This window comes from Lytechinus variegatus, chromosome 3 (assembly GCF_018143015.1).
Source record: "Lytechinus variegatus isolate NC3 chromosome 3, Lvar_3.0, whole genome shotgun sequence".
NCBI classification, from domain to species: Eukaryota; Metazoa; Echinodermata; class Echinoidea; order Temnopleuroida; family Toxopneustidae; genus Lytechinus; species Lytechinus variegatus.
Window position 1 is genome coordinate 70,312,850 of NC_054742.1, and position 24,885 is coordinate 70,337,734.

A 24,885-nucleotide genomic window follows, 5' to 3' on the forward strand; every position below is an offset into this window, starting at 1 on the left:
ACCTTGGTGAGAAAAGTGTGATCTTGACCCGATTAAAAGGTGCCGCATATCAAGAGTGGCATTGTGAGAAAGTACAGAAGTTCAGCTTTATGGTGATATAGATATCATTGAGGCTCAAAATAAAATTTAATTTTGAGGCACATTTTCAGCCCAGGAATTTATTTAACAAAATATTGGTGCAATAATATTTCATTTAACTTGAAATTCTTAGAGAAAGAAAATCTCACAAATCACAAGATTTTGCAAGGAGGATTCAGCCACGAGATGATGAATTTGGCCTTTTGCTCATTAGCATAGGGTCCTGCGGTCTGACTGTAACCTGGATGATCTTAATTCACTGTATATCCTCTAATCATCATGACATACATCTACTGGTACCTATTGAAATACATCATTACTATCAATTTCACGACCTTTTCTGGTTCCTAACGATACAAAAACAGTAAGAAATGCACAGATCCCTGTTTGCCTATTCGCCCTTCGGAGTTGTCTTCTGGTGGAATTACTCTTTTTGGTACGCCAATATTGCACTGTGAATGCATCGAGGGCATGCCCCGGGTAGAGTTTTATCACCTTCCTCTGTATACATGGACTGTAATGCCTTCTTGGTGATGGGGAGGGGAACGGGAAGAGCCTCCATATCGGTGCCCCACGTCGACATTACCTGCCGCTTCAAATCTTGTCTCTGATAGTGATGTCCGCAAGTGAACACCACACAGTCCAATGACACCTTGCTTCCAACGCCGCCCTCGTAGGGTGACCTGCCGCCAGGCACCAAGGCCGCAAGATCCTTGCCAGAAAGTCGGATGTAGCTCTGGGACATGACATCCTTTCTCAAGTTGAACAGGATCTCCTGCCAGAGCTTCTCTGCCGGCACACTGCCGTACGAAGACGAGGCGGCAGCAGCCGCATCCAATCTGAGCTGGTTACAACTGGTTTGAACCGGAATGAAGGTGGAGAGGACCTGGTCTAGGTTGGCTAACGTGGGCTGACTACTGGAGATGGAAGTTACGACATGGTTGGTGATCTCTAAGCAGAACGAAGAGCTAAAGCGATCTAAGAATGCTGGAGGTATGAGGTAGTCAGCTTCGTCTGGCGATGATTCTCTGTCCCTTGCACCTTGGTCCACACTAGGTAACAATAAAATTATGAGGAATTGTTAACAGCTGTGGCGTAGCTACGGGGAGGGGGGGTGGAACTGGCGGAGGAAAAAAAAATTGTCTATGTGTCTTCCATAAAGTTCTCAAAATATCCCTATTCAGAAAGGATTATCAAAACATAGGCTTATCAACTAACGCCGCACGCTCACCTTTGGAGTGGTGATTTATGTAGTTTATTAAAATATTTAGCTCGCTGCTTAAAATGTCCACTTTTCAAGCCTAAATATCTAGGTCAAAATAACAAAAAAATTTAAATGTTTCAGCTCGCGCTTCGAGCTAGCAATATTTCTCAAGACCTAAACTACTCCTTAACGACCCTGTATACTTTTCTATTCTGATATATACAGTGCGTATCAAAAAGTTTACAAAAGTAAAATATTTCCGCTCGATTGATTTGCGCAGAAATAGTTATGCGAAAAGGAGACCTTAATCATGAAGAACACGTGGATTTTAGCTAGTAAAATTGATTTGAAGATATTTTTTATCTTGGTCCTTGCACACAACACTTCAAAGTGTTTGGGTGGCAAAAATGTTATAAAGTGCTTGAATGTATGCTATTAAGGGCATGAAAAATGTTTTGCAGGGTAAGTTTGATTTCACCCTTTCCCCTTTGAAAACGAGCATTTTTGCGCAAACAAATTTCTGCGAGCTTTACAAAAATGGGCAGAGCTCATTGGATAGATGAGACCCAAACCCAAGAATATATGTGAAAAAAATTACCCACATGTTCTATATTTTTCAATTCCTATGGCATTTTTTTATACGCACTGTATAGTAAAAAATGTGCAAATTTAAGATCAAATAACCATCATGTTTTGAAAAACAAAATTCACAATTTTATTCATACTACACTTCTGAGTATTTGATGAAAGGGTTTATTGTCATATGGCAGGAGAGAGTCCAGTGCTCATTAAACCCTAAAAGGATGGGCTTCGCGCAGTATTTCCGAAATGCAAAAAGATAGCACCACAAAATCTCGTGCAACTTTTGAGACCAAATTTGCGATATACGGGTATAGCATGGTGACACCACGTGACTTTTTATGAGACAATGTCAAGCCGAAAATTGTGTGTACTAAGTCTATGGGGGATTAAATTCATAAAAGGGTGATTATTTTTCTTTCTAATTGGTCTGCTTAACTAATTAAGCATTTAATTTAGTTGTTGAATGGTCTGTAATAACTTCTAATAAGAAATTCTTTTTTAATCTGGCTTGTAACTTATGCGTGCCAAATTTCATGTGCAATCACGCTAATGTTGCCCCCCCCCCCAATCTTTAATACATCTCAAATAGCCCAGTACTTTTAACAGTTAAAGCAAATACAAACCAGCAGCCTTATATAGCACCACCTCAGGTCCTTAAATACTAGGAAATATTAATAAATAGTTCTTCACCACCAAAGAATCAGAAAAGGGCACATTAAACAGAAAAGTTTTGGCACATATGGCTTCCCATAATTTTAGCACGGAGAGAACGTTAAACCCAACTTCAGAACATAGGCCACTTTGAATGATAACACACTAATCCATGCCCCAATAAGAGACTGCACACATAGTTCACTCTCCCTTCAAATGACCCTGGGACTCACCTGAATAGTATTGAACTGAGCGGCTGAGCCAGAAGATCTAGATGAGGTAGAAGGAGAGATTCCAATTCACTGATCGCTAGGTGAGGATGGCGATACCAGTAGTGGAAGATCTGGGGAGAAAATTCAATTAAATCATTTCAATCTATATTCCGTGTCATCAATATAAAACATGAATTGATACAAAATTACAGCACATCTGAATGAATATGGACTAATGCTCTTCACATGTATATGCCGAGATTTATTCCTCCTTCGATTTAGTCATTACCAATATCTTCATCATGACCATCATCATCTCCATAGCCTTCATCATCATATCACCGTCACCCTCAGCTATTTGAAAATATATGCCCATTCTGCTTTATAAATGTATCAATTAATTCAATTAGTATAAGTTTGGGATTGTCATTTTTTTCAAGCAATCTGCTTATGATGACAATCCTTCTCCTGCAAATTGTGAATATCATATCATATAGAGATAAGTCCTGTATTTTTGGATGAGGGGGGTGCATGAAATCTCTTGCAATGCTACATACAATCTTACAACTGATTTTTTTTGTCCACCCGAACTCATTATATGCACATAAAGGACTATACATTTTTAATTATTTAAAAAATTGAAAGGAAGATGAATTTTACCTGGATCAACAGCTGCTTGCCTGTTTCTATGGCGATGGCTTCACTGAACCTAGAAGTTGGTGTTTTATCTAAAACCAATCTGTGTGGTAATGATAAAAGGGCATTAAAGAAAGAGGAATGCGTACTTATGAGAAAAGTACATGGCCTCCGCAGCCATAACTTTCTTTCAAACTTTCACCATTCTGTTTTGTATATTTTTCTCCTTTCCGACACATTTAATGACCAAGTCAGGATTCCCATTTAATCAAATCATCTGAAAGTTTACTCACATACCAGTGTGTACCTAGTGTATAATAAAAACCTGTTTCATATAGCTATTACAAACAGATTTATGGAACACCTACCAGATTCTTCTCACGAAAAAATGTCATCGGATCAAAACTTAAATTTCGTGTTACTGTATAATAGAGGATTGTATTACCACACCCTTCCTGAATTTAATCATATCATACACATTTTCTATAAATTTATGAAAAACATTTTGGGTGCATGAAAATGGTACTGTATATCAAACATGCATGTTTCTGCTAGAAAAGTCTGACAAGATTGATGATCAGCGATTTGACAATATTTCTTTCTCATTTCAAATTTGGTTCGAGATCTTTCTATTAAAATCCTTATGGGAGAATGTTGTTTGTGCATACCTTAAATATTTGTTGACAGTAGCCAGTACTTTTTCCTGGTGCGACTGGTGATCCTTGATAAACCCAGTCTCTAATTCCCTTAGACTATAGCCTAATGCTGATATATGATCACCAGTCTGATGGCTTAATTCTGCTGCTAACCACCAGTGTTCTGTGTTGACTGCCTGATGAAGAATGGTTGCAGAGCTGAAGAAGGTCTGGGTTAAGTTCAAGTAAAAGAGGAAAATAGATTACACTACGTCATCATAACAGGAAGTCATTGATCATTGATATTACCAAACAAGTAAAAAACAGGTGGTTCACAAATCGCAAGTTTCGCCTGATTTCGTAATCAACAAATTATACATGATCTTTTGACCCCTTGATGACCTTACCATCCACCACATGATCATTTGAACCAAGTTCAAATGCAATTGATACATATGTACAACACCACTTGACATGGAGTATCATCCTACCTTGCATAGCAGGCTTTGTCACAACTTACTCTACATATTAGAAGAAGTTGCTGCCTAATAAAGGTAGATTGCCACTTTGGTCTCATCTACAACCAGTTTTTATTATGATTCGGCACTTCAAACATATTCAAGATTACAAAAGCAATATTTGATAGCAGTTTGCCCAGTTGGTGGCCAGGGAAGGAGAGCAAACTGAATCACTATGACCTGATGGCCCCGACCCATGCACTGGGAATACTGGTAAGATATATTCAAAGGGGTATAAGGAAAAGGAAATCGGTGTAGAACAGAAATTTAGGAATAAATCACAATTAGGTAATTATTGATGCATAAACATATTTTCATTTTCCAAAAGTGAGAAATAATAAGTAGGACATCTGGGCATAAGCGATTTCGTTTAGGTGATCTACAATGGATAGCTTAAAACATGATAGAGATTTTGACGTACCTGCAAGTGTGTGAGTGTCAGAGATAAACTTGGCTTGCCATAGATAGGTCCATCTTCATCAGGTTGACCCAAGTCAGGTAGACTAGAGATGATGGATTCTAATACTCCACTATCCTGAAGCTGAATATATATGAGCAGAAATGATAACAGTGTGTCAGCATATATCACTGGTATCTGTCAGATTCGACAATGCACTTCCTATCCTCATTTGAGACTTCATCCAAGCTCCTATCACTCCACTCCATATCTGAGCTCCCATTGCTATGATAACACTCATCCTCTCATCACTGGAACAACCATCATTACCCCATCCAAGCGATTATCAATGCTATGACAATCCCTCTATTCCCCCATATTGTGGGCGCGTCGTGGTCTAGTGGTTCTGACTCTTGCCTTTGTTTCAACCAGAGGGTCGTGGTTTCGAATCCTAGCCATGGCGTGTTTTCCTTCAGCAAGTAATTTATCCAAACTGACCCAGGTGAGGTGAATGGGTACCAGGCAGGACTAATTTCCTGAATGCTTGAGCGCCTACGCAGCCCAGCTAAAGCCGGGGTAATAATAGCAATGCCCGCTGGGAGAACAGTTTTCGGAACTGAAGTGGCTACCCTGGGTAAATATACCGCTATTATTATCATCATCATGCCCCATCCTCCCCTGCTATAACAAGCATCGTCACTCCACGCCCCCCTCATCTGAGCTTTTATCATTATGACACTCCATCTGAGCTCTCATTATTACTCCCATGCTTCATCCTTCCCTGCTATAACAAGCATCATCACTCCACACCCCATCATCTTACCCCATCCGAGCTATCATCATTGCTATGACAACCATCGTCACTCCACTCTCCCATCATCATGCCTCATCCTCCCCATCTGAGCTCTCATCATTCCTATGACAATCATCACTCCACACCCCATCATCTTACCCCATCCGAGCTATCATCATTGCTATGACAACCATCGTCACTCCACTCTCCCATCATCATGCCTCATCCTCCCCATCTGAGCTCTCATCATTACTATGACAATACTCCACACCCCATCATCTTACCTCATCCTCCCCATCTGAGCTCTCATCACTGCTATCACAGCTTGCTATGCTCTCCCTCTCCACGTGTATCGCCGGTATGCCTGGTATAATGGTGGGTTGTAGGAAGGTCCTGGGGGTGGTCTTTGAGCCTGTCCTGGGGTCCGGATAGGCCGAGGTGGAGTAGGACGGAAGACACATCTTATCTCGAGTTTCCATGCCAAGCTGTTGAAGCAGGAAAAAATAAAAATTTTCTGTCTGTACAAAGGCTATTCAAATTACATTCTGTACTGAACTGAGCAAGGTTCTTTCACAATTCATGATGGCTCAGCACTGACTGCTTCTTTCTCAAATATGACATCATGTCATTATGACATGACATGATGCTAACAAGGCGTTTTAAGACATGGAGAACCAACAAACCCTTTATAGCCACTTTGATGTGTTTCATTACACATAATAGACCATAAATTCCTGCCTAACTACAGACTTAAAGGCAAATTACACAATGTGCTGCACTCAACCCAGGTGAGGTAAATGGGTACCTGGCAGGAATTTATTCCTTGAAACGCAGCGCGCGTAACAGCTGCACTGCTAAAGCCAGGGTAATTATGCTACATATAATGTAGAGTGCTTAGAGACTTCTGACAAAGTAAGTATTAAGCGCTATATAAGCAAGTATAATTTTTAATTACAAAAGGAAACGTGCTTCTGTAATGACAATTGCTTTACTCTGCCACTGGTCCGATATATGGTGTGAGATTGTTATCATTCAATATTTTGCCCGATTTCAGGACACAATAAGCCTTTGATGGAAATATTCCAGATATCTATTTTCAACATAAATCAGTTTTTGCATGAAACTCGCGGCATCATAGGCTACAGTGCGCCTGTTCATTCTGTTATACTTCTTTAGAAATTGGAAGCTATTTGCATATCGTAGTCTATGATAGGACTAGCAAAGTGCCCCTGGAAGTCTCTCCTGTAATTTAACACAACAACATTTTTCTAGCATCAAGGCCTATAACTTTAGTGCTGCTGTGCAGGTGAAACAAATTTGGTTAGCATTTTATCAAATAATAACAGCATGAAATAACAGTATAGACATTTTCTTTCACTACTGACATTTCATTGTGAAAAACCCTACACCAAGAATAGTGCAGTCAATACAACCTATTGTGATGTAGATGTAACGGGTTGGCATGAAAAGAATACCTTACTGAGCTATTTCAATTAGCGAATGCTTCTTTCTAGTGGACCTAGTAACATGGTATCCCATTCACCTGTGATCAATGAATAGGATATAATACAACCTTTCTGACTGTCAAGAATCTGAATATGCATGTAAGCCTGGAGAATAGGGCCTGACAGGACAAGGGTCATATCCCATTCAAATAACTCATCAATATTCATGGCCTGATGGCATGCCTGACATGACGTCGTCAACTTTAACTAACCATGAAAAAACCACATATACTCTGGACGGATTTATAAGGGAGATTCGCCTAGGCCTCAATTGGAGGCAGCCGAGCGCACAAGGCCAGGATACAGTGACACATGTAACCGACATCATGACATCATCATACAGCCATGTACAACACAAGACTATACAACATGCCTAACCCCTAACCTTTTCACTGTATCCTGGTCTTGTTATTATCTATTTATGCTGGCCTTTTTTCGCCAGCATAAATCGGTAATGCTAGTGGGGCTGCGTTTTCGACCCTAAATCATATTATGCTAATTATTTTGGGCATGAAATTGGCACCTATTTTTCACTTCTGCTTGCTTGGAAATGGGCAAACAGAAGTGAGAAATAGGTGCCAATTTCATTTCATGGATATATTTTTGTTAGGATGAAGGAAAAAGCTACACTAAAACACAGGATCCTGTCCCATAAAATGTTGCAATAGTTGAAATAAAATTACAAATAAATTCATTTCATCAATTCAAACTCTTCATTAAGACAGGATCCTTAACTAGCCTTGACCTACTTAACTGTCAAATTTAAATATTTTACCATTGTCCATGACTACGTCCTTTTTAAATTTATTTTGTTCCTGGAGTGAAGAACAATTATCTAATACTCTATATATAATACTCAAAAATTGGGTGATCACCTGAATATGCAATAATCAGGACCAACAGAGGATGGATACTAAGACATCACCGATTGACAAGATCAATAATCTTCTTACCTTTCCATATTCTGCTGACCCCCAAGCAACGGCTTGGTTCTGGTAGTTGACGGCCAGTGAGAAACGGGAACCAGCAGCTATGGCTACAAACAGATCATCTCTTGATCGGTTGATCCAAACAGGTACACTCTGTACATAACAAAAACAAACAAAACAAAATTTCCTGTAAATTTCTGGTAAATACAGATCAGGGCCACGTCTTACAAAGAGTTACGATCGATCCGATCAATCGTAACTCTATGGAAACCAATCAGTATCATAATTCTTTCTACAGGAAATTTGTCAAATGTCCTTTATAAAAACAGGAGAACACACCAAGTTGTCAAGAAATCAATGATATTATGGATATGCAATCATATCTACAATTTTTTTTTCGAACAAACATGCATTTTATATGTTGACTTTGCTGGCTTACCATAGTTGGGATTGATTGGATCAATCATCTTCACTATCAGACGCAAACTAAAAATGTGTTTTATTGCATTCATTTGCAGGTTATTACAAGTCGATCAATATGAAACATTTGCATAATTTATTGTTCATTTAAAATCCTTTCTAGAGCATAAAAATTTCAGGATAAAATCTTTATCAGGAGATTTCTAATATCCAATTACTAAATTTCTAAAGTAAGTGCTCAAAGGGCCTTTTTGTAATTACAATAAAGACACACAGAGTGAGAGAGAGAGAGGGTGCAACATGCCAAATCTATTTTCTAACTAATGAAAAACACATTCAATGACTATTACACTTGTGTTATAATGGAATGTTAGAGGATACTTAAATAAAAATTCACATTACGGAGCCTTTGCCAAAGCTTCTGGCTGGCTTCAAGAATATCAGATTTGAAAAGTTTTCTACTATTTCAGAATGGTTGCTAGATCTCCACTAGTATCATATCTAAGAATGCTGTAATTCAATGTTTTACCTGATTGACTCTGTTTCCCATGCCTAGCTGGCCTGCTTCATTGCTACCCCAAGTATACAGATCTCCAACAGTGGTTAACATCAGGTAGTGGTTTCCTGACATCGTCATCTGTTTATACAGAGACCAAAAATGAGAAGGGAAGAGAAGATAAAAACAAGTTTAGGTGAATGGGAAATACACCTACAAATCACTCAGAGATGCAGAGCCATAAAACATGTTCATCCAAACCTCAATGAGCAAAACATTCCTGAAATGATTTGTCTCTGTTTTCAAGGTCATATGAAATATTGTAATGCTCGAATGCTGGAGCAGCTTATGGAGTCAAGTAAGAATGGAGTAAAATTGGGGATGGGCAAACATGAAAGCTGATAATTTCATAGAAATATGCTGTGAAATTCTGAAATCACAAAAAAAATTGTCAGAAATTTTATTGAGAGTCACTTGCACTAAACATAGATCTGCATACACATGTACAGGGCCAAACACAAACGTGTGAACTTAATGTATAAAGGGGGGGGGGTATTTTTAATGTTAGAAAAAATGTTTAGAGCGATACTTTCCATTGGCCCCTTAAAAACTGAAGAGAACATACTTCTATTAACACCATAGTGAATACAACTCAGGATATTTTTCTTGGAGAAGCAGCACCTCAACTCCTTGACCAGAGCTTGTGTTTTGATGGGTTCAAGGGATGGTAAGAGATGTCGATTCTTAAATGGAAGGGACAAAAACCTGACAGTAAAAGTCTTACATATCAGATACTGTACAATGCCTACTTAGTTTGTTGTACACGAGCGAATTGGAGGCAGAATGTCAAACATTTGTACCGTTGCACACAAGACATACTATCCATAATGTATCGTTGCACGGCTTTAGGAGATGACGTCACAATACGATTTAATTCATTGCGCTCAGTAGAAATGACGGTGCAATACGCGTATAAGCATGCTGGCTAAATGCGCAATGCTGCCCAAGGTCATGTGCTCTTGTGGGATTTCGCTTTTTGCTTTCAATATTTTTGCTCCCTATTCAACGCCTGGTTGAATAGAGCATCTTTCTTTCACCTCATGCGAAATCTCGCACCATCGCACTCATGCCTATTCACTATTTGTATACCATATTATTTCTAGAGGGGAATGGTTATCTCACCTGCTTGATAGGAGCTTGTATGTTGGTGGGTACAAGGGACGGTAAGAGATGCTGATTCTCGAGCGGAAGGGACGGAAGCCGTGATACAGTCTGATGGTGAGGCTCGGGGTTATTGTGGCGAGCGTGATGGCGTTTCCTGGCTAGCTGTAACGCCTGTCTCAACTCTAGAGGGCTCTTTCCCCACGAGTACACCTTCTGGGGGTTGCAGGTGATGGCAATCTACAAAGTGATCACAAAATTTGAAAAGAAAATTTCTGTGATTGGGAAGTCCATCCTGAAACAGTGTGCAGGATCTCCATTCATCATCAAGATTCTGTATTGAAATGTGATGATTGCTTTGCAAGTACATAATATTGTTATAACTAAGCATCACTTCATTATCTATTAAGAAACTACCCTTATTATCTATGACTACCAAACAAATGCTCTTTGCCTCAATTGGCTGCAGTATACTGATACCGTATTTGCCGGCGTAAAGGCCGCGGCGGCGTATAAGCCGCACCCCCGATTTTGCGAATCATCTTTGAAAAAAAAAAATGCATGACAGAATTCCCGGCGAAGTCGGACAAAATCTTGGTTGGAAAATTGTTCAACAATCGCCGCGGAATGGGAAATAATAAACACGCATGCTTTAATTCTTCTAACTTACTACCGTATTTCATCTTTTTCGGAAGGCGACGCAAGGAAAATAATCCACCATCGACGTGAAGAAGCGGCCGTGGTAATCAAGCGCTGCAGCGCAGAGGTAAAGGAGAGCTGCGGAGGTAAACAAGCGCTGCGGAGGTAAACAAGCGTGGCGGAGATAAACAAGCGCTGCGGAGGTAAACAAGCGTGGCGGAGATAAACAAGCGCTGCGACGGTAAACAAGCGCGGCGAATGTTTTATTTCTTTCAATTAACGTCTTCTTTTCTTACAAATAAAGTTGAATAAATACACAAGCACGGGCGGTGTTTCAATGTTTGTTTTTATTGAAGTCGCGGCGATGTCGTATGAGAGAAATAAAGACTGAGAGAGAGGTAAAGACCAAGTGAAATAAAGACATTGGCGGCGGAAGCCCAAAAAATTAGAGGGGGTCTACCTGAAATTTTGTGATGGACAAATGTAAAATAATTTGACAAGCAAAAAAATAATAAAAAAATAAAAAAGGTCATCAACCTAAATTTTAGGGGGTGGGACAAGAGACATTTTAAGGGGGTCTACCAGAATTTAGGGGGGACGCAGGAAACAAAAATGACAAGCAAAAAAAAAATTATCAATTTAGGGGGGATCGTCCTCATCTCAAATTGTAACAAATGTAAAATAATTTGACAAGCAAAAAAAAAAAAGGTCATCAACCTAAATTTAAGGGGGGGACAAAAGACATTTTAAGGGGGGTCTACCAGAATTTAGGGGGGGACGCAGGAAACAAAATTGACAAGCAAAAAAAAAATTATCAATTTAGGGGGATCGTCCTCATCTCAAATTGTAACAAATGTAAAATAATTTGACAAGCAAAAAAAAAAAAGGGTCATCAACCTAAATTTAAGGGGGGGGGACAAAAGACATTTTAAAGGGGGGGTCCATCAGAATTTAGGGGGGGACGCAGGAAACAAAATTGACAAGTAAAAAAAAAAGTTTATCAACTAAAAATTTAGGGGGGGATCGTCCCCCCCATCTCAATTTTTTTGGGGGACCTGCATGCCCCCCCCCCCCCCGCTGCCTATGAATAAAGATGAACACTGATTCTTTCTTGGAAGTTTGTGGTCTTGAAAAAGATCGTTATTAATTCACGCACAAAGCAATTTCAAATGACATACCTTGTCATGTTCCCTCGATCTCTTCCTGAGCGGGAAAATATTGAAGGCGGCATGATATCTTTTTTAATACTTACGCTATTTTTCCACCTGCAATAGAATATTAAATTGCATGCAAACATCGTGTATCACCGTGTCATCATTATCATCGCACGCAAATACGGTAATCAAACCGATGTTCCCTCAAATCAATTTCTTTAACAAATTCCAATTTGAAATTGCAAACATCACATCCACTACTAAAATAAACATAAAACCTCAAAATCAAGAAAACCAAGTATAAGAATTGAATGTTTACATTGCTATAGTAACCACATGTCAATATGCTGACGTGACGAGAACTTAACGCTTCCAGGTGGATCGGTACGGTTGACTTTCCTACAGACCCAGTGCCTAGCTGACCAAATGCAGAGGAACCAAACATCCAAACCTGATAAACAAAAGAAACGAGTTATGCATGGTAAATGTAGGCATAAGTAACAAAAAGATTTTTTGGAATGAGCATGGCTGTTCTCGTGATAAAATGATTGTAGAATAAATCTGTAATATTCTCATGAAAACATTCATAATTGTCTAGGAAGTATAAATAGATGATTGTCTTCACCATGGAAGAACCAGGAAAGAGCACAGTAAACTTAAGCAACATAAAATGTAATAAAATTTGGACACATTGGCTTCCCATAATTTTCGCACAAAGTTAGACCATGTTCTCAGTTAAACCGGACTTCAGAATACAGGCCACAGAGTTTAAATTGTATACTTCATCATTTGCAGAGTTTATTTTTCTTCATCTTCAGAGTTTAGTCATCATTAGACTTACTCATGTATTTGTCATCATCATGTTGTCATCTTTGATACATATATATTGAACTCTACATCTTGCATTGATTTGTCTCATTATGCTGGTTGAAAGTAAAAGTGCAATAGGTCTGACGGTAACATAACAATTGATCTAACAGTACTTAATTCAAGCACCATTTTTTTTTCAACGTAAATGGGAAAGATCATTATTAGACCTTCTCCCCATCTGGCACCCTTTCATTCTCACTCATATATAACACAAAGCCCTCCAGATAACCTGTTTCCATGGTAACCTACTTGTCCATCGTTGGTGAGTACTCCGCTATGAGCGTAACCAGCACTGATCCCAACTATTGCACTTTTACTGAACGGGTTGACGAGTTTTGGCAAGATTTGGTCCTCGACGTCTCCATGTCCCAGCTGACCATGGACCCCCCATCCGAAGCTCCATAATCTGGGGATATCAATGGTTGACAAATATTGGTTTATATTCATTACTGTTGCTTTCACATCAAGGTACCGTCGCAGCGACCATACCCAGCTGCCGATAAAATCATGATGTGAAAGTATTTGTTTTAGTAAACAAGGCAAAAGCAATTTTGTGTCTCGCCCACTTATGAAAATAACCAGAAATATCGTGATTTGCAAGGCGGGCAAGAGAATTATATCAAAACTTCATTGTGAAATGATTGGGATGGAATAACACTTGTCATAAGAGCCTTGCACGTAAACTCTAATGTTGACCTGAAAATGACCTTTGACCTTACCATGTGACCTCCGACTGCAGCATAACATGCAAGTCCCCCAGGTCCATCGACCATCCAAGTTTGGTTGAAAAGTGACTTACGGTTGCAGAGTTAGGTGTCATAAGAGAGTCTTGCATGTAAACTTAACGTTGACCTGAAAATGACCTTTGACCCTACCATGTGACCTCCGACTGCAGCTTAACATGCAGGTCCCCAAGTCCATCTACCATCCAAGTTTGGTTGAAAGGCAAGATACGGTTGCAGAGTTAGGTGTCATAAGAGTCTTGCATGTAAACTTAACGTTGACCTGAAAATGACCTTTGACCTTATCATGTGACCTCAGACTGCAGCATAACATACAGGTCCCCCAAGTCCATAGACCATCCAAGTTTGGTTGAAAAGTGACTTACGGTTGCAGAGTTAGGTGTCATAAGAGAGTCTTGCATGTAAACTTTAACGTTGACCTGAAATGACCTTTGACCTTACCATGTGACCTCTGACTTCAGTATAACATGCACGTCCCCCAAGCCAATCTAACATCCCAGTTTGGCTGAAAAGTAACTTATGATTGCAGAGTTAGGTGTCATAAGAGAGTCTTGCATGTAAACTTTAACGTTGACCTGAAAATGACTTTTGACCTTACCATGTGACCTCAGACTGCAGCATAACATGCAGGTCCCCCAAGTCCATCTACCATCCAAGTTTGGTTGAAAAGCGACTTACGGTTGTGGAGTTATGTGTCATTACAAGTTTGTGACGGATGGACGACATTTGAATCCTTAAGTCTCGCCGTCACCTCTGGTGGGCGAGACAAAAACAATCTGTTGCTGAGTATGGTCGGACAAACTTACAGCAACCGATCGCTCTGGGCCTGACCAAATTTTGACGGCGGTGTGAAAGTACAAACTTAACCCTAAAAGAGCTGGCTTTTTTACCCCTCTCACCGAGAACTTGGCCTTCGATCACATGAGCGCCGCAAACATTTGCAGTGGTAGTATGCGATAAAATCTACAAGGCTCTATGGTAAATTTTTTTGAAGAGTTTTCATATAATGATTTAATCATGCTAATATATGCACGAAATATTTGCTCTAATCAACTATCATATGGCCCCAAAACTGCTAATTTTTTATTCAGACTATTTGAAGGATCCCGATCAAATGCACTTAAAAATTATTCTGATGTATTTTGTTTTTTAAAGTTCTTATGTATTTCTTTGTTTTTCAACTTTATGTTTTTTCGATGGAAATTGTTGCAGACTTAATTCTGATCATAAAAACCCCAGGGGGGGGGGGCCACTTACATTGACGAGTGGATATCATGCGCGACCAAAAAAACACGTAAAAAGGATGTCTTTTTCACGATAGGGAACGTTACGTACGTAACGTGATAAGGGTGTAAAAAACACAAAAAATAATGAAAAAAGGGTATCTATTTTGCTAGGAAAGATACGTGTTTAGGGTCAAATTTGCGGGGATGATAAAACAAAATTAAAATGTTTTATAAAGGATGTCCTTTTTGCCCCAACACTACATGTTTAGAGTCCGATTTGAACGAGGTGTGGAAGCTTAGTGGGGTCGTACTAAACCGGAATGATGCGTAAAGGTAAAACCAACGACCCAAAGGGCCCGTGACATAACAATAAATATTAATGTACTTGTTTAGGGGTTCATTTCAGGGAATACTTGGCAAGAGTATCAATTTGTTCCTAATACTTGTTAAGGGTAGGGTTTCACACACCAATACTTGTTAAGGGGCGAATTTTCAGAATATGGAAAATACGTGTTTAGGGTGCTTTTCGAGACCCCATGGTCGCGCATGGTATCCACTCGTAAATGGAAGTGGCTCCTCGGGATCATAACAAGACAAAATTAATTAAGTTTAAACAGTAAAAGTAGAAATAATGAATACATTTATGAATTTTGACTCAATACACACTTTGCATTGGATTTGTGCATGAATTGATGTTTTTGAGCAGTTTTGGGTCTGACATGCACTTACATAATGTTGCATAATTTCATAACCGCGTACCGGGCTTCACAAAATTTGATCTCAAAAGTTGTGCGAGATTTGGAAGTAAAATGTCAGTGAGCGGCGCGTTTGAAAAATGTAGAGGGATCCCCCCCCCCCAGGCCTTTTAGCTTTTAGGATTAAAGTGACCTATCGCTCTGGGTCTGACCAAATTTTGATGGTGGTGTGAAAGCAGTATAAGTCTGCAAACAGTTGGTCTGGTCTACTCCTCAAATATTCTAATACCACATGAGCTAAACCTGTTTGGTCTTTAAAAAAAAAATTAAACAAATTGGGGTCATAAACACTTCACCTTGCCATGAGTAGACTAAGTGGTATTAGACCAAGTGTGTATTAGAAATAAATAGGGTAAAGCCAAACTGGAAATTAGACAAAGTGGTAAATCGGTAAAATAAATGGCTACTAGACAAACTGATTGTAGACAAACTAGGATTACTCACAGAGAGGCTATAAGCCCTCCCTTCAAATGGTTTCAGAATCCAAATTTCATTTTGGAGACAATTTGGTTGTTGGTAGAGTGATTAAAACCTCAACATAATACTTTCATTTATTCATGTGACACTGATTTTACTCAAATATGTCAGTGTGCCCTATTTTCTTTCCTTTATTTGTTTTCATGTCTGGTCTTTTGGGGTAATCAAATTTATTCAAGTTTTTGTAATCAGAATATTCTTAAGAAAACCACTTTTTTCTTATGGTAAAACATTTTTCAGATTTGCTTGTCCCATCTTAAATGAAATCTTGGATCTGCCCCGGTCATGAAAACATGATATTGCAGTTCTTACAGGTGCCAAATCCAGGAGTTTTTACACAAATATACCAGGCTTTGATTAAGTATAGGGAGAATTATTTGTCCGAGGTTGGAGTGGCATTACTATAGTGATTTTGACAGTACAACTGAGGATGAATAATTCCCTCTATACTTTTGAAATAAAGGCCTGGTATATTTGATTTATATCCTATATTTAATAAGTTAGAACAATAGATCTTGAAAATCTAGTTCTTGTTTCATTTTCAACATCATCTCAAATAGTGAGACTGTTTGGTCACATGATGCGATTTAGACCAATCAGCATACAGGATTTAATTTATGTAGGATGTAAATCAAAATAACCTCACATACCCTGTACATGGTGGATATTTTATTGAAGCAACTATTTACTGACCTTTGACCTTGTGTTATCACTAGTGTATGAAGCTGACCGCAGGCCACCGACAGACATCGTTGACCATTCAAAGCTTCTACAGCGACCGGTCTGGAGTGGACGTTCCTGTCTCCCACCCCTAGCTGACCATAGGAGGAACTCCCCCAACTGTACAGCTGGATAAACAAAAAGATATGACAACCAATCATAACATATGCACAAAAAACACAAGGTCAAGCCATGCTGATTTATTTCTACTACCATATTGCCTTTTGTCCTTGATTCATTTCTTTATGCTGTTCTTTCTCTCCCATCTTTATTTTCTTTTAGTCTTTTCATCTCCATCCTTATTTCAATCTTTCTCTATCAAATTATGCACTTGTTTATCTTTAATAAATCCCACATGTCAAACTTATCTTTTATTGCATATCTGACTCTGTGATTATGATTTGTGAATAAGGGTTTCATTTGAAAGTCTTTATTCTTTTTATATTAGTATCACTTTCTTTTTGGTTGTTTCTCTGTTTCTTTGAAAGACCTTACAATGACCCCTCCATTTCTCTATATAAAAAAGTAAATTTGAATATAATTGACATAAAGCTCTTTCTTTTCTCTAACATTTACAGCTTACACTTTTTTTTCACAATGCAATGATGATTACTGTAAGAAAAATTTAGACAGAGTACTTGCTGGTCAAATTTGAGATATTCTGACATGCTGTCTTACCTTTCCATCTCGAGTGACGGCCATGGTATGTTCCTTCCCACAAGCCACTGCCCGGACATGGATACCATGCATGTGAAGCGTCTCTACTCGGAGTGGGGGCGCTCTACCATCGAGAGATATGATGTCTCCTTGACCTAACCTACAGAGACAAGCAAGATTTCAAGAGAAACTGATCAAACTTTTATAAGGGCACTGCACAAATTCCACTCAGTCAAAGAGAGAAATATTTTTACACAGGCTAGCTTCAGTAATCTTTACTAAGCATATGTCAATAATTAAGAAATTGGCTCAATCGCAGAGAGGATATGGTTCCTCATATCAAATGTTTTCTGAATCCAAAGTCGCAAAATAGCAAAAGAAAGACCAATGAAAATGAGATGGGATTCAACAAACTTTCCTGTTCATTACACAGGTCCTTCGCAGGCATGTTTAAGTGATTGGCTCAACCACATAGAAGCTATAGGAAATTAACATGAAAGTTTTAATTATTGGAAAAATCACAAAGCCACACACACAGATCCCCTAGGGGAAGTCCCTGTAATCGGTGGATAATCTGAACACGGTGTGTATCTGTGTGTGGCTGTTTGGATATCTTGTCCTTGATTTTCATGAACAAAAAATGTCACATTCTGAGCAGATATCTAGACATACAATATCACTTACCTTCCTTCATGAGCCCTGCCCCACGTATAGACATCGCCGTTAGCTACTATAGCAGCATGGTCCTGGCCACAAGCCACGACATTCTGAGCTGGTAGCAGGAGACCTACGGGTAACCTGTCGGAGCTACTCTCTTCAGGACATACAGGGATGGCAAGATCACAGGCATGGCCGTTCTCCAATGATTGAGTGCTATGTCAGGAATCAAGATTCAGTTGTTATTTTTCATTATTACCCATATCAGACATCTGAGCTGGTCATTTACAAAACCGTATTGCCCAACATTTTCTGAAGGGACGGGTATATTGTTGGTATTTTCCTCTGTATCAATGCATGTATTTACTTTGTATGTAGATACGACGCAAAATATGCCTTTGTATTTTCCCAGGTGGGTGTTTCATAAAGCTGTTCGTAAGTTAAGAGCGACTTTAAGAACGACTGGTGATCCTTTCTTACGCGCTAAACCATCGCCAATTCAATATACATCTCACTGCAAGAAGGGATCACCAGTCGTTCTTAAAGTCGCTCTTAACTTACGAACAGCTTTATGAAACACCCACCTGGTCTCTCATGCGGGCATTTGAGGATGCATATTACAACTTTGGCTAATCCCATTTTGGTCTTCTACCAATATGGGTTTCATTGCCAGATGGTATTCTTACTTTTACACTCTTTGTCAATGAAATTGTGGTTTACAAAAGCTCATCTGGGCAATTCCAAGCAAAAGTGGACATTCTCCAAAAATTTGTATTGGCCCTATTTCAAATCTGGATCAACTTTTTCTATCAAAACTCACATGGAATTTTCTAAATACAAAAGGGAGCATAATTAGCCACAATTTTTTTTTCTTACGCATCTTCCTACAGGAGAATCAGAACCATAAATGAAATTCTATACATGGGACTACATGTATTGTGTTTTACTTAATTTCAACTTAACAGAAAACTTTTGCTTGTTTTGTGAAATTTTCTTTTGGATAATTTGAAGATCTTCATTTTACATCATATCAAACAAAATTTTTTAAAAAATCATTTTATGTTGTTTTATGAGTGGATATTTCTCATGTCACTCCGTGACCAGGAATGTGTTTACGTTTTAAGATGTAATTAATGAAATAATTCACCAATTTTTTAATGTAATGCAGCATATCAAAGCCAAAACAACATAGAATCCGATCAATAAATCAAACTTATGATAACAATTCAAGATTCACAGAGTTTGAGCAAAATGTTTTCTCCTCAATTATGCATGTCCATTTTGCGTCCTCACCGTAACCATGATATGATGAATATTCATATCTCATTAATTCAGTGGATCAAAATAATGAATTCTATTATTTTGAAAAGTGGGTTTCAGCAACTACTGTCAGGTACCATTTCTTTGCAAATAACTATTCAAATATGGGTGATATCTTTGTTCTGAATGTCACTCCGTAACCGTGGAACTGCCCCTCTACAGAGTTAGACCAAATGGGAGAACACAAACTAGGATTAGACCATGCGCAATGAGACCAAACAGAAAGTGGACAAAGTGGGTGTAGACCAAATGAAAATTCACCAATGCAGGGACCTAGTCTGAATCACTTCTTCACTGCAACCACCCTGGCCTATGGGGAATCTACTGTAGACCTATGCAGTTCACAAGAAGCAAAATTCTTTAAAATATCACTTTTGTAACCAAAAATACTTTTTTCCATACAGTGGTGATTTATTTTCATAAGTAACTTGGGGATCATTTTTTTTTATTCACAAGAGCGCTATAAAACTACAGTTTTTTAGCGTTTTTGTGTAGGCCCTCTATTGGTGGAAAGTAAAACTGCAAGAAAATTGTCATTCAACAATTCATGTTTTTAAATGTAGAAATGATAATCAAAAGAATTCAATTTACTTAAGAGCCAAGTTATGATGAATAGCTGTAATGGAAACAGTGTAAAAAATTCAAGAATCTGTCCCCCAAAACAAGAAAAAATAAGCCAAACATTGTCAACCTTATTTTGCCACACAGGAAGTAGTAACAGAGAACAAGGTTAAATCATGACCTTGTTCATTGAATGAGTGGTCTGAATGTGTTTATCTCTCACCTTCCCTGTTCTTGTCTCTTCTTGTTAAGTTTGAGTAGGATGATGATAAAGATCTCTATTAGCACACTGGGTTTAGGGAACATAGCACCATCCTGATAAAATTATAAGAAAATCAAAATTCAAATAACCATTATACTATACATTGACTTTGCAATCATACATTATACAAATAAAAATGAATGTTTATGAATGCAATGGTCAGAATGCCTGGAGGGGGCCACTTCCATTGACGAGTGGATACCAAGCGCGACCATGGGGTCTCAAAAAGCACCCTAAACACATATTTTCCATATTCTGAAAATGCACCCCTTAACAAGTATTGGCGTGTGAAACCCTACCCTTAACAAGTATTGGAAACAAAACAATACTCTTGGCAAGTAGTCCCTGAATTGAACCCCTAAACAAGTACAGCAGTACTTTAATTGTTATGTCACAGACATCGGTCGTCGGTTTTACCTTTACTACATCGTTGGGTTTAGTACAGCCCCACCTCCCACACCTCGTGCAAATCGTACTGTAGGCTAAACATGTAGTGTTGACTCATAGGCAAAATTTACATCTTTTATAAAACAATTTAGTCTTATTTTTTCATACCATCAAAATTTTTTCCCTAAACACATAGCTTCCTAGCAAAAATAGATACCCTGTTTTTGTGTGTTTTTTACAGTTTACACCCTTATTACATTGCGTACGTAATGTGCCCTATATTGAAAAAGACCTTTTTACGTGTTTTTTGGGGGTCGTACATGGTATTCACTCGTCAATTAAAGTGGCCTCTCAGGACAGAATAAATCATGAGGTGAAAGATGAAAAGATACATTTAATGAGGCATAGCCAAGTTGAATAGATCATTCATTTCATCTTTCACCAAATGGAGTATTCTGTCCATTGCATGAATTGGAAATAACATTCATTATTTGGTTTATATGACACCTAAAAATAGATTCTTTTTCATATGAATTTTATGAATTTCGATGCAAAATACACTCATGCAGTGCAAGCTCGGTCTGTTGATTGTCACGTACATACAACATACGCCCCGCAAACACAGTTGGTTTTTACTTGTAGTGAGCGCGTACAATGGAAAAACTCATATGGATCCAAAATTGCACGGTTGATTACGTCATTGTAAAATGTGCTGAATGATCGATATCAAACAACCAATCAAATGACAAAGATCTTCCAGGATGTGAATAATTCATACATGTAACAACTAACAACCAAATGAAACAAAACACAAAGTTGGTATGAGATTATTTCAACAAGGCATTTTGGAATAGAAAGTCCATCGCAGAGGACATGCATATAGACCACTTTCCTCAAATTAATAATGATAATAATAACTAAGTCTTATATAGTGCTTTTCAAGAAATCCAGATCAAAGCGCTTTACAATGTAGAACACAAGAAATATACAAACAAAAGAGAATTAAAAAATAACCTTGAGGGTCTCTTCACCTCTTTCCATACAGGTCAGTCAGACATATGGCCCATTGACCAATATATGAAACATTCCATCTATAAACATACACAGCCTCGAGGACATTGGATGAGTTTATTTCTCCCAGTGTAACTATGCCAGGTTTTAGAAGCTTACATTTTTATAAATTATCAAATGCAGATAAATGGGCCTCCACCACTGCCAGGCCAAGAATATATTTCAAACCTTCTCTAAAAATACCTTTGTTTCTGCCTCTCTCTTGGTGAAAATTTAATTAAACTTTGTTTCAAAGTCTAGATTGGTAAAATCAAAAGCAATATATAGAATGCTTCTTGAACACAAAGCTCCTTTAATTCCAAGCTGGAACATTTTAGCAAAAAATATATTTCTCATTCATTCATTACTAACAGGTGAAATGAATGGCTTGTTACTAGGTTCCCAGGAAAGAGATGTCCATAAAGTTTGAACAAGACACTGGTTTGAAAGTATGCAACTTCTAACAACTTTGCATGCATGCCTTGTAAATGTTGCCTGTGTGTAACAATAGAATATCAACAGTCGATGCTGTATAGAGCAAGGGAGTTGTTTTTCATGGTTAATTTCTAACTGAAGAATTTAAACTATGCCTAACAAAAAGAAATTAACTTTGCACTGACATAGCACCAGACCTGACTTGTTGCATAACCTATTGGAACCTCCTGTTCTGAAGTTCTGAAGTCGGATTCATTACAGAGGGCATCAACACATTAGCCAAGCCTTTTCAAAATCAAAGGAAGGTTGCTAACCACATGTAAACTTGCCAGACAGGACAACACCTGAAGTAAATATTTTTTTCTTCCTCTTCACATGCTATGTCCAGAAGCAGCTATTCACAATTGATGTATTCAGTAGGAAGTGAATAAAGAATGCTTATTGAACTTTTACATTCAATGCATATTTCCGGGGGAGGAACGTGGTGACAAGGAATCCATTTGCATTTACAATGCGTCCCACAAAAAAGGAAACCAGTTTTCAGAGATAGATTTCACAATTATTAAAGACCCTGACCGGTGTAAAAACAATCATATATCAAAATAAAGTTAATGATTCATACAATACAAATATACCAAAAATATTACATATATCTCCTTCCAATAGTTAAAAACATTAATAAAAATCAAAGAAACTGCTCCTCCAAATTACGCTTTGATTGAGCACCCCCACGTCGCCTGGAAATAATGACGTCACGTTGTGTCTGGAGGGTTGTGTTTCCATAGGTTTGTGTACAAAAGCATTGGGTATTTTCTTCCATTTCTATGTTATGAATCCATTTTTTTTTTCTTTTTCAGATGAAAATGGCACTCAAAATTATTCACTGTTCAAATTGTTGTAAACCTAAAACTATTCACTACCTTTTTTGTGATTTCTTTGTTTGGCTCTTATTGGGCCTAAATTGCTATGTCAGGAAAAGTTGTTATACATAATCTAAATGCAGATAGAATTGAAATCTGCGCCAAATAAGCAGGAAATAAAATATGGCAAAAACTAGTTCAAAACTGTAGATTTCATAAATTCAAGCTTGTGGGAAAAATATATGTGATATCCCTCTGTGATAGAAGTGAAGAGAATGAAATGCGTTATCTGGAAAACAAAAAAATCACCCAGTTTTTCTGTGTACAAACCTATGGAATCACGACGCTTCTTACACAACGTGACGTCACGGTCTCGAGGCAGGTGAAAAGCACAATAAAGCCTATTTTCTAAACGGGGTTCGAAGCCCGATAATTGGAATATTCTTAAGCAAAATACTCAGCTGGGAAGCGGTGAAAATTGCATAGAGCATACCTTGCTGTATTTAGTAGCTTATAAGCTTTCGATTGGTATATAGTTTGTCAGTTTCATTTTTGGGTCCGGTCTGGATCTTTAAATGTTTTTACTATAAATTTGATACTCCTGGCAAGAGTAGAATCTCATCTCTAATATGAAACCAACAGCTTAGTAAATCGTTCATGCATGGCAGATTACAAACAATGAATACTGACGCATGTGAGTAACGATTTGCGCAGAAACTCCCGTGTGAATCTGAATCCACTCTCATTTCAGGGATTGTGAGAGAATCTTAACAAAGAATAAAAAAGAAATACTAATGAGCCAATCGTCGAATAAGCATGTTCATTGTATCACGAACCAATCTTCTCCATTTTTTTTCGGACAAAAAGCTTTCCATTGCCTTTCTCCTGCCCCATTCCACAGAAAGCAAGACCTTTGAAAGACTGCTGCAAGAGCATGAAACTTGCTTGATCTTTCATTGAACTTTCAAAGATCTCTTATTACGCCTTTCACAATTCCTGATGGAGCTTTCAGTGGTCTTTGTGGTCTCCATGATCTCCGAAACTTTTTGAAACGGTTCAAAACAGTCTTTCAGCGGTCTTACAGGAAAAAGGCCTTTTGATGGTTTTTCAGCAGTCTTTCAGTGGACTTTCAATGAACGTTCAACGTTCTTATTAGTCTGTGCATGTTCTTTCGACAGTCTCTCAAGATTTTTGCGTAGATCACTGTAAGACTCATGAGAGATAATTGAAAGGTCAGTGAAAGATCATTGAAAGACCAGGCAAAGTCCATGGAAAGAATTCTGAAAGATCACTTGTTACACAAAAGATCTCTGATAGACAATTGAAAGATCTCTATAGGACTATCTACGACCAGTAAGACAAGAAATATCCATCAGTCTTTCAGAGTTCTTTGAAGTGTCTTTCTGAGACATTCCATAGAGATGACAAATTTCAGTTATCTTGGAGACTGCTGTAAGACCTTGCCAATTTTTGGTCTTTCAAAGGTCCTTCAAAGGTCTCCCCTTTGTGGAATGGGGGCCTTAAGATCGTGATGTCATGTTGTATTAGAAGCTTTGTGATTCCATAGGCTTGTACACTGGAAAGGGGGTAATTTTTCTGCTTTTCAGATTCTGAATTCAATTTTTTTTTCAATTTGCTGAAAAAAATGACAATGACAATTATTCAATGCTCAAATGGATGGGAACCTACAAATCTTCACTAGATTTTTTGTGATTTATTTTTTTAGCTCTTATTGGATCTTCATTGCTATGTCAGGAAAACTTGTTACTTATAGTCTGATATAACTCGAAAGCTGTGCTAAATAAGCAGGAAATAATATATTGGGTAAAAGAGTCAAAAGCCGTAGATTTAACCGATTCAAGCTTGCAGAAAAAGATATTTATAATATCTCTATG

General features: G+C 38.2%; 1 protein-coding gene across 2 annotated transcripts in view; it reads right to left on the minus strand.

Moving 5' to 3' along the window:
• Window positions 1-251: 251 nt before the first annotated feature.
• The window catches only part of LOC121411824, a 56,127-nt gene continuing 31,493 nt past the window's right edge, over window positions 252-24,885 (minus strand). For both annotated transcript variants that reach the window (XM_041604696.1, XM_041604695.1), the window contains 15 exons: window positions 20,220-20,311; window positions 18,143-18,331; window positions 17,480-17,618; window positions 16,775-16,929; window positions 13,130-13,286; window positions 12,330-12,461; window positions 10,239-10,457; window positions 9,090-9,197; window positions 8,165-8,293; window positions 5,991-6,191; window positions 4,938-5,057; window positions 4,032-4,228; window positions 3,388-3,466; window positions 2,749-2,858; window positions 252-1,130 (listed from right to left, as the gene is read on the minus strand). In XM_041604696.1, the coding sequence (XP_041460630.1) occupies window positions 503-1,130; window positions 2,749-2,858; window positions 3,388-3,466; window positions 4,032-4,228; window positions 4,938-5,057; window positions 5,991-6,191; window positions 8,165-8,293; window positions 9,090-9,197; window positions 10,239-10,457; window positions 12,330-12,461; window positions 13,130-13,286; window positions 16,775-16,929; window positions 17,480-17,618; window positions 18,143-18,331; window positions 20,220-20,311 (2,655 nt within the window). In that variant the 3' untranslated portion in view covers window positions 252-502. The remainder of the gene's footprint in view (window positions 1,131-2,748; window positions 2,859-3,387; window positions 3,467-4,031; window positions 4,229-4,937; window positions 5,058-5,990; window positions 6,192-8,164; window positions 8,294-9,089; window positions 9,198-10,238; window positions 10,458-12,329; window positions 12,462-13,129; window positions 13,287-16,774; window positions 16,930-17,479; window positions 17,619-18,142; window positions 18,332-20,219; window positions 20,312-24,885) is intronic.